Here is an 11008-nt window from a genome sequence, read left to right on the forward strand (position 1 = left end):
GAGAACAGGCATTCACATGGGACTTTTGTAGCCGACATTGCCAGATATGCTAAACATTCATATGCCCCTTCATGCTTCAGCCATCATTCCAGAGGACGTGCTTCCATGCTGATGACGCTCATTTAAAAAAAATGTGTTAATTAAATTTGTGACTGAACTCCTAGGGGAGAATTGTATGTCTTGGCTCTATTTTACGTGCATTCTGCCATATATTTCATGTTATAGTAGTCTCAGATGATGACTTAGCACATGTTCATTATAAGAACACTTTCACTGCAGATTTTACAAAACGCAAAGAAGGTACCAATGTGAGATTTTTAAAAATTATCTACAGCAATCGACCCTGAATCTGAAGTGCCTTCCAAAGTCTGAGAGGGATGAGGTGTTGAGCATGCTTTCAGAAATCTTAATAGAGCAACACTCTGATGTTAGGAATCATTAAATAGGGGATAGAGAATAAGACAGAGAATATATTATTGGCTTTATATAAATTGATGGTACACCCACATCTCGAATACTGTGTACAGATGTGGTCTTCTCATCTCAAAAAAGATATACTGGCACTAGAAAAGGTTCAGATAAGGGCAACTAAAATGATTAGGGGTTTGGAACGGGTCCCATATGAGGAGAGATTAAAGAGGCTAGGACTCTTCAGCTTGGAAAAGAGGAGACTAAGGGGGGATATGATAGAGGTATATAAAATCATGAGTGATATGGAGAAAGTGGATAAGGAAAAGTTATTTACTTATTCCCATAATACAAGAACTAGGGGTCACCAAATGAAATTAATAGGCAGCAGGTTTAAAACAAATACAAGGAAGTTCTTCTTCACGCAGCGCACAGTCAACTTGTGGAACTCCTTACCTGAGGAGGTTGTGAAGGCTAGGACTATAACAGCATTTAAAAGAGAACTGGATAAATTCATGGTGGTTAAGTCCATTAATGGCTATTAGCCAGGATGGGTAAGGAATGGTGTCCCTAGCCTCTGTTTGTCAGAGGATGGAGATGGATGGCAGGAGAGAGATCACTTGATCATTGCCTGTTAGATCCACTCCCTCTGGGGCACCTGGCATTGGCCACTGTCGGTAGACAGGATACTGGGCTAGATGGACCTTTGGTCTGACCTGGTACGGCCATTCTTATGTTCTTATGTGGAAACTACAGAACCCGAACCACCAAAAAAAGAAAATCAAGCTTCTGCTGGTGGAATCTGACTCAGATGATAAAAATGAACATGCTTCGGTCCATACTGCTTTGGATTGTTATCGAGCAGAACGCATCATCAGCATGGACATGTCCTCTGGAATGGTGGATGAAGCATGAAGGGATATATGAATCTTTAGCACATATGGCATGTAAATATCTTGTGACGCCAGCTACAACAGTGATATGAGAACGCCTGTTTTCACTTTCAGGGGCATTGTGAACAAGAAGCGGGCAGTGTTGTCTCCTACAAATGTAAACAAACTTATTTGTCTGAGCAATTGGCTGAACAAGAAATAGGACTGAGTGGACTTGTAGGCGCTACATTTTTACATTGTTTGTTTATTTTTGAATGGAGTTATTTTCTTGTACATAATTCTGCATTTGTAAGTTCAACTTTCATGATAGAGATTGCACTACAGTACTTATATTTGATGAATTGAAAAAAACTATTGTTTTTCACAATGCAAATATTTGTAATCAAAAATAAATATAAAGTGAGCACTGTTCACTTTGTATTCTGTTAGAATTGAAATCAATATATTTGAAAATGTAGAAAATATTTAAATAAATGGAATTCTATTATTGTTTTGCAGTGTGATTAATCACAATTCATTTTTTTAATTGCTTGACAGCCCTAATACAAACCAAATGCAAACATCTTGCCTATCTAAATTTCCCTGTAGTTTCTCTGTGATTTTGGTGCTGCTATTAATGCCCTGTCCTAAATTCTTGTGTAGGGTTAGTGAATATTGTTAAATAGGTGGTGTATGTCATACCAGCGTTGGGGAAAGTAATCTCTATTCGTAGTATGTGTGTTTATTTTTAAAGCACTCTGATATCAATTAAGAGAGAGACTTTATGGCCCAGGTTTTGAATTCCTTACTCACATGAGTAAGGGCCCACCAATGGGAGTAAAGGATTCATAACCTGACCCTATCTGAAAAATTATTGCTGAAGTGTTTGTTAATATCAGAGGACAGGTAACTATAGAAATGTAGAGCTGGAAGGGAACTCAAGAGTCTAGTCCAGTACAGTAATTCTCACAATTAAGACAAATCCAGGAGAGTAATCAATGAAGGGAGATGGTGACTCTGGCCATAATATTTAGAATTTGGATAGGTTATAAGCACAGGGCAGATGAGGGCCATATGTAGAACAACAAAGAATTACACTTTTGGGAAACAAAGAGGATATACTTCAATATAGTCAAATTCTGTGAAACAATGGGCTCAAACGCCTAGATGAATGGCAGGTAAAACCCTAAAGCATGAGCCACAATATTCAACAGTTGCAAGGGAAAAAAGTCTGGCATGTGTAAAAAGAAGCACTTGAATATATCTTAGCGGAAACTATTCAGCTAGGGATTACTGAGGACAAGTTCAGAATACTGTGTGCACTTCAGGTTACATTATTATAATAAAAAGGATATTACAGAAATAGGAAAGGTGCAACAGAATGATAAAAGAACTCAAGGATTTAACTTTAAGGGAGCATTTAGAAACTACAGTAGGTCTATAGTCATTGAAAAGAAAAGGTGATGAGCAAATTCATATTGAAATCCTGCGAATCTTAGTAGTGATCTCTTGCTCTAAAATAATACACACATACTTCCAATAAAATTGTTACTTAGTGCCAGAAGGAAATAAAAGGTGGCATTTTTTGTGTGTGTAAATATTTCTCAATATAGCCCTGTGTGCACACATTATTGTGGTTCTTTGTCTTGTGCAGGATACTTTTATCTTAACAAGCAACTTCTGTCATGGACTGAATTTCAATAAAAACTGGAGAACACAGAGAATCTTACAGAACATCAATACACATAAGTCCTTGATAGTCACAATTGCTGACTAAACAGCTTTAAACACATTTTAGAATCTATGTTTATATCCAGGAGGGAGTAATCATACATATTATAAAGAGTAGATATAGTGGGTGAGGTAATATATTGTGTCTCTAATATCCCGGGACCAACACAGCTGCAACGCTGCACACAAAGAGTAGATAAGTCCAGCAACCTATTTTGCTAGCTGAACTGAAATGAGTCTGATATACTGTACTGTCTTCAGTCTGAGCTCTAGGTTCAGTACCTGTCTTAGGAGATCTGCAACTTGAAGAGTTGTCCAATTCTCACATTCCTCTCGAAGGGGTAGTTTTGTGGCCATTTTGCTATCCGGTGAGGAAGATTTGATCTGTTTCTGGTGACAGTAAATGCTTTGCTTCACTGACATTCACCATCTGCTGTGGAAATTGAAAGAGGAAGTCCCTTTTGCAACTTTTTCCTGCTTGATTGCTTAAAGTACACGCCTTTTCAAGTAATTTGGAAACTACTGATACACTCTCATTTCAGGACAATGATTTTGAATATAAGCAGGTATTCAGTAATAGGGTCATGTCATATCATATCATCCTTATACAGGCAGAAATATCCATTGAAGTGAGTTGAGATAAGGATACTTGTGCTTGATAATTAATGACACTGTGGCCACGTTTAAAGGCATTTTAGTGCCATCTGCTTCGTTTTTCACATGGTGTAAAATAAGTTAGTGTTAGTGACAACTGCCTTTTGCACACCTTTAACTCCTTTTCATAGTCACTCTGATCAGCTCTTAGATTGTGTTTGACACACTTCTATGTTTTGACACACTATGATGCTGTGAATATATATAGAGAGAAAGCAGAGCTCAGATACAGGATTTGTATTTCCAGATTATCAAATTATTTAACCCGACTCTTTGTTTAAGGAGTCGGCACAATACTCTCAGGTTAAATTAAATCATTTAATTAAATACTGTATGCACAATGAGCATTTGAAAGAAAAAAATATTAGCTTTAAATTCTTAATGCTATTAAAGAACAAATCATCTACAAATATTCATATATTTATTCTATAAAATTAACTTAAACATAAGACTAATAGATAAGTACATCATCTACATCAGGAAATAAAATTGCAAAGATGCACTTCCAATAAAACCAGTTTATTGTGCATTGCAGCTCTGAGGCACTGTAACAGAAGTAATGTGAAGTCTTCCATAAAAGGCTGGAGAGCAAGGAATGTTCTGCTTTCTAGTTGCTCTTCCTGTTTTATTTCCGAGTGCAAACAGTTTTGGGACACATTTTCAAGGATTGGAACTAATTCTAACTAAATTTAAAATGTTTTGTCTGTTACCCTTTTTCAAATTCTGCTATATGTTGTGGCTGTTGCAAAGTGATTGACAGATTTCCTAACAACCAGCATATTATTGAAAACCTGATGACTGTAAAACTTTAGCAATTTACTCCATACAAGTATATATACACCATTTTGAAAGTGCCAACTGCATTTTTATGTGGTATAATTCTTTGGAGTTCCATTTAGTAAACATTCAATTTTCAATTTATTAGAAGTCATTGCATTAGGAAGAGCAAATTTATCTCGGGAATGTCATAATCTTTCTTGCTAAAATACTTACTAATACAAACACTAGTAATTACGTTCTATCATGTATGTAATCATTTAACATATAAAATTTATTGCAAACTTTAAATCAAACTCAGCTTTACAAAAAGCAGCAACTACATCAACTTCTGTTTCTTTGACTAATATTAATAGTGAAACATCATTTTAATAATCTAAATGCTAACATCTTAGATCTTTAAGGCACTTTAATACAAAATAATATAAACACTTAGCACTGATGATTTTGTGTCCAGTAGATACAAAAACAGTAAAAAGAACATGGCTTACCAAACACAGATAATTTTTCTCCAGACATGCATATTAGAGCCGATTCCAAGTAAACTAAAGTAAGAGCCGTTTCTTGTATCTGCTATCCTGCTGCAAACACTCCCTTGTGGTTACTGTTGTTGGAATGATTGACAGGCTTGCCATCTCTGGTGAGAGAGAGAAAAGGATCCTTAAAGTCATAACCTAGTGATTTTGTATTTAGTATAAAGAAATAGACAGAAATGAAAAAGGAAAGGGAGCATACAATTCTTTCTAAAAGTTTGATGAAACTTTGCTAGTTCACTCTTCAGCCGCTAACAGTGTCTAAAAATACTTAAGAGGTGAAGTTACATTTTTTTTGGAGCACTAGATTCACCAAGACAATCTATCACTGATATTTTTATATCCATGTGGACTTTCTTCTGAAGATGCTCTTGGTAGAACTGCTACAAAGCAGTTGGGCTAAGATTTGAAATCTAGTTAACAAACCTTTGCACATTCTCTCCAACTGTTAGACTAAGGTGGGTTTGACGTGAACAAGGAGACAATGGGAAACAAAGCAGTAACACATGGCTGTATCTTTGTTCTCTTTCAAAATAATTTTTTAATATTTTATAACATCTTTTATGGACAAAGAAAACATGGGCATCAGTACAAAAAGAGGAACCAAATACATTGTGAATCAAGAATTCAGCTTTAAAGACAATATCTCAGTGGAAAATAACACAAATGAGTAAATTTCAGTTTTGTTCGAGGATGGTGAGGAAAAGCAGAAAAGGGATATTTCATGTCAATAGGATAGCCTGAAAATAGAAAGTGCTATTAAAGTCAGATGGAGAACGGTCTGTGGAACAGCTCATGTGTATGGGCTTGCTCTAAAGGCCATTGAAATCACTGGAAAGTTTTCTGAAGACTTCAATGGGCTTGGGATCAGGCTGTAATTGAGGGGAATGACAGGCTCCAGAAAGTAGCCATGGGTGAGTGAGTTTCACACAAGTTTGTTTTTGCAAAAACATCATTGCATAACTGCAATAGATAAGTTTCAATCACACTTTGCAAATTTTGATTTGCCTTCATTTTCCAGGCACTTGGTGTTTTTTGCAAAACCTTGCTAATTTCTAGTATTTATTCAGTAAGATTAAAACTGCTTCACTTGCATAAGAAGAATACATGCCATACGGCACTGCTTAAAAGTGACTTCTGTTCTTCTTAGTATAATTTTTTTTGCCAATTTCACTTGTGCTAAGGAAACTTCTGAAGTGCTTTAGTAGCTAATGACTCAAAGCTGTGGCAGGGGGACAGCAAGACCATTTTGGGTTTGTGCAAATAGTAGGAATTAGACAGTAACATGTATTGTAATGGTAATGTGTATTGTGGGATTTTGAGATGTGTTCTTGCATATTTCCTGTTGTCATGATAAAAAGATGGTCTTGCTAGCCACTGGATTGCAAATCAACAGATCTGGGTTCTATTCTTGACTCTGTCAGACTTCCTGTGTGATTTAGGAATGGAAAATTTCTTACCAATAGTGTTTTTTCTGCTTGCAATGTCTCCCACAATTCTGGACATCTGAGCTACTCTCCTCTCCCTCAAGCTTGTGGTGGCAGATAAGTGTTTTGGAGCTGCATGGTCTGGCTATGCCCCCTCTGCTCCAGTTTGCTGCCAGATAAATTATTCCCAAGATGTGAAACTTGCATCTCATCATTAACAAATATTCCAGCTATAACGAAATAACTGTGCACATGAGACCAAGGAAGATGGTCATATGGTAATGATTCCACTTAATATCTGACCTCGAATCATGAGCCCTGCAGGGTGGATAGAATCGTGGGATATGCTACTAGCAGAAAGGAAATTATTACTAAGAATATTTTCCATTCTGCAGCCCAGCATGTCCCACAATTCTGGACGTCTGGGAAATAGCAAGCTGTGAACAGATGTAGGAAGGTTATGAAACAAAAGTTTGGTAGGAAAGAAATAGCCACCTTTTCCCGAGCTCACTCAAAAGTTTATATTATTTCTAGGCCATTGCCTGCAACACCTTCCTGCCAAAGGAGGCCTCTGCAGAAGATAGAAAGTCCTGTCTATAGTGATTAATGAGGGTTTTAACTGTAGACCGCTTTGCAAATTTGTGAAGTGGAGACACTTGCTCATTTCATGAGGTTACTAAGGATCTCTTGGAGTGTATCTCCATCCCTTTTGGGACAGGAGTCTCTGATGATTTGTAGTTTTCCACAATGATAGTCTAATCCAACTAGTGATGGAGGATTTGGAAGCTCTGAGTCCCTGGCATTTTGGGTGGAAAGACATGAATAGGGATCTTGATCTTCTTATGGAGTCTGTATGCTTGAGATAGATTTTCAGACCTCTAAGGTGTATAAAAGGGGAATGCTCATCACCAGTGCCACCTAGGGGATTGCAGGGGTGCAGGAGGTGATTGCCCCTTTTCTGTTAGAGTCCTGTTTTTCAGCTTCCCCAAAGGCTTCGGGGCTTTTACTTTAGTATGGGGTCTTTGGGGGGCTCAGAACTTGAACAATCAGGGTCTTCCCCGCTAGTCTCTCTACTGAGGTAAAGGCTTCTGTTGATAGTCCATCTTTTGAGAGTGGATAGGGGAGTTTGGGACCGCGCTCTCCCCTGGGCTTTGATCCAGGGTGTCTCTCTCTCTCTCTCTCACACACACACACACACACACACACACACACACACACACACACACACACACACACACACACACACACACACACACACACTCACCTTCCAGCACATACCTGTAGAGTTCCTGTTGTTGTTACTTCTTGGTACTTCCTGCAATGCACATATATTCTCTGTAATTTTATTCATTCAAAGTGCTGTTATTTGAGTTTGACTGGTCTATGCATGTCACAATTTTTATTTCTGTTTTATGCTTAAATTTAATTCTTTGAGTAGTGAGTCCTAAAATGCCTAACCTGTCCAGGCTGGGGTAATTATCCCTATGGTAAGTTTTAAAAAATATATATTATATCTAGGTTTTTTGTTTCTATGGTGGTGCACAGCCACACATCACCTTTATAATTTGGTGCACATAACAAAATTAATTCCTCACATGGATGGAAAAAATTAGAGGGAACATTGCCCACCACTTAACACAGCTCTCAGTGATTGTAGCTGTTAGTGGGGGAGCCTCACTGCTAGTGCAGACTGGGTAGTCTCTTTCTTTCACCAGAGACCTAGTGTCAGCACAGGTCTAACACTTAGGCTTGGTTATCAGTGATTTCAGCTCTAGTGATCCACAAGAAGCCTCTCAGTGGAGAGGGGGAGAATCAAATGGTGTTTACAAACCTTAGGCAGGGTCCACACCACCAGGCAGAAACACCAGTCCCCATCCTCTCTCTCATTTCCACTGGGCTTCGGCACTCCTACCTCATTGCTCAGCAAGTGCAGTTCAGTTGAGGGTGAACCCCTCAATCAGGGCATGCCAAGCACAGTTTTGCTCCCCTTGATTCACATAGTGATAATACTTTATTACCCCTGCAGCCAATAACAAAGTGACTTGGAATCCAACACCCATCAAAAGTGATCCTTTGGGCAAAGCAACTCCATCATGCTGTGCACCTAGGCAGAGTGGGTGTGTCTATGCAAACAAGGTTAGTTCCTGAAGTCCTCTTCCCTAGCTCATCACTGGATGGCAGAGGAGAGCTCATTCTGACCCTGCTTATAGAGACTTTCTTCAAAGTAGAGCCAAAGTCAGCTGATCTCTATCCTTAAGGGATTTGAGATCTTCCAGCCAGGAAAGAGATGCTCCCACAAAGCAGGTAGCTGTGAGGGATGCTCAGAGGGTTGTGGAGGAGGCTTCAAAGCCCTTTTTGAGAGTGGCCTCCATCTTTCCATCTGTGGGTTTCTTAGGGTAGAACTCCACTTCTGAGGGAATGATCATATCCTTGATGAGGGACGCTACAGCGGCATCAACCTTTGGTGTCTCAGCAATAGAGCTCTTTGGTTCTTGAATGCTGTAGAGCCCGAGGTTGCTCTTGTTAAGGGCAAACGTATCACCAGGCTTAAGCAGCCCATTTGTCTGGTTTTAAGCCAGACAGTCCTTTTTTTCTGTTTTTGTCCTCTGTCTGGCACTTTGAAAAAAAAATAGATGTGGTTTTGTCTAGTATTGTGGACTGGGGATGCCATTTTGAAGAGTGCCCTTCCCCCACTGGCATAACCTTGCATGCACCCAGGGTTGCCAATTTTGGTTTCATCACATGACATAATCTTTAGTTAAAAGTCTTAAATTCCTGGAGACTCCAGGACTATCTTGGATGTGCAAGTGCATGTGAGGTCCTGCTGGTGGGGACAGCCCCATACCATTCCTGAAATACTAGAATGTCTGGTATTCAGGGGATACATCAATGCTCACCCTAGGCTTGTTCCATACATCCCTAATCGCTTCTTCTGAGGAGAAGTGAAGCGGGTATTGCAATCTCATGGGAGAATTTGAGGGGATAAAATTTACTCTGATGCTTACTTATAGGCGCCTGCTCAGGTTTGAAAGACAGACAGCTCAGCTTCCTCATGGAAGGAAGGGGAGTAGTCAGAGGACTCATATCTCCTTGATTTTTTGGTGCTTTTTCTTTCCATTTTTGGTATTTTTAGATTTAAAAAAACAAAACCTTTGTTTGAGTGCTTTTGGGAGCATAGAAGATCTGCAGCCACTTTGTGAGGACTTCTGCAGCTTGGCTTCCTTAGGGTCTGGAGCCCTCTTGAGTGGTCTATCTTAGAATCCTCTCCTGATGGGTCCCATTCCTTCTAGGATGAGGTAGGGGACTTGTCAGAACCCTCCTGGTTGGCTTGGGAGAGAGAGGGCTGACTAGGAGCACGGCTTCTTTCCCTAGGATGTTCAGGACCCATTTTAAGATTGGGGTGTGTGTGGAATTGTGGCCCTTCCATCTCTGTTTTGTTATAGGAGTCGCTTGGGACTTACCCCCCAAGTCGAGTAGTCAGAGTCCTCCTAACTTTTGGAGCTTCTCCCTGCTCTGCACTAAGGTTCCTGATCCATTCCCCTCTTTGGAGTCATGGCTGCCTCAGTGGGTAGGGGACTCCACCTGTCTGTCCAACTCGCAGCCCCAGGACCTAGTGGAGTTGGAGACAGAAGGCAGGATGCATCTGTGCGCAACTTGACATTTGCCAAGCCTGGGAAGGCTGCCTCACATATGCAGCACTGCTTCCATTTGATCTGGTGCTTTCTTGGCTGCTCTACCATGCCTGTGAGGGGCAGAGGAGCCGGCAAGCAGATGCTGCCACAGATGCTCAGGGAGAATTAAGCCTCTGAGGGGTTAATAGACCCAGGAAGAGGAGGAAATGCAGAGGAGGGAGAACACTACTCCCCATTGCCCCAAAAAATGGGCAAAAAAAAGTTAAAGTAGAAAGAGTCAGGGCAGGAGCAAAAAAAACCACCTTGGTCTGCTGCTGTGGAGGCAGAGGAAAACTGGCAGCAAGCAGGAGCAGAGGGGCTCCAAAACACTGTCCGCCTCTGAAGTGCGGAGGGAGAACAGCCCACACGTCCAGAACCGTGGGAGACACTGGGCTGCAGCAATTCAGTTAGGGGAGATTTTCAAAGGGACAATGGGAGTTGGGTGCCGAACAGTCCTTGTGTCTTTGAAAATCTTCTCTTAATCACAGAATTATAGAATCATAGACTATCAGGATTGGAAGAGACCTCAGGAGGTCATCTAGTCCAACCCCTTGCTCAAAGCAGGACCAATCCCCAACTAAATCATTCCAGCCAGGGCTTTGTCAAGCCTGACCTTAAAAACCTCTAAGGAAGGAGATTCCACCACCTCCCTAGGTAACCCATTCCAGTGCTTCACCGCCCTCTGCATGAAAAAGTTTTTCCTAATATCAAACCTAAACCTCCCCCACTGCAACTTGAGACCGTTACTCCTTGTTCTGTCATCTGGTACCACTGAGAACAGTCTAGATCCATCCTCTTTGGAACTCCCTTTCAGGTAGTTGAAAGCAGCTATCAAATCCCCCCTCATTCTTCTCTTCTGCAGACTAAACAATCCCAGTTCCCTCACCCTCGCCTTATAAGTCATGTGCTCCAGCCCTCTAATTATTTTTGTTGCC

The 11008-nt window shown here is 40.3% G+C and overlaps 1 protein-coding gene across 16 annotated transcripts in view; it reads right to left on the bottom strand.

The window, feature by feature from the left end:
• The window catches only part of BLNK (B cell linker), a 139303-nt gene extending 134120 nt beyond the window's left edge, over window positions 1-5183 (bottom strand). For 3 of the 16 annotated variants that reach the window (XM_065552101.1, XM_024101216.3, XM_024101214.3), the window contains exons 1-2: window positions 4934-5074; window positions 3294-3444 (exon numbers count right to left, since the gene is read on the bottom strand). In XM_065552101.1, coding sequence (XP_065408173.1) covers window positions 3294-3434 — 141 coding nt within the window. In that variant the 5' untranslated portion in view covers window positions 3435-3444; window positions 4934-5074. Of the gene's footprint in view, window positions 1-3293; window positions 3445-4933 lie in introns of those variants that run through there. The other 13 variants (XM_065552102.1, XM_024101215.3, XM_042856790.2 and 10 more) reach the window with 9 other exon arrangements.
• Window positions 5184-11008: the final 5825 nt, after the last annotated feature.

Source organism: Chrysemys picta, chromosome 7, assembly GCF_011386835.1.
Source record: "Chrysemys picta bellii isolate R12L10 chromosome 7, ASM1138683v2, whole genome shotgun sequence".
Taxonomy (NCBI): Eukaryota; Metazoa; Chordata; order Testudines; family Emydidae; genus Chrysemys; species Chrysemys picta.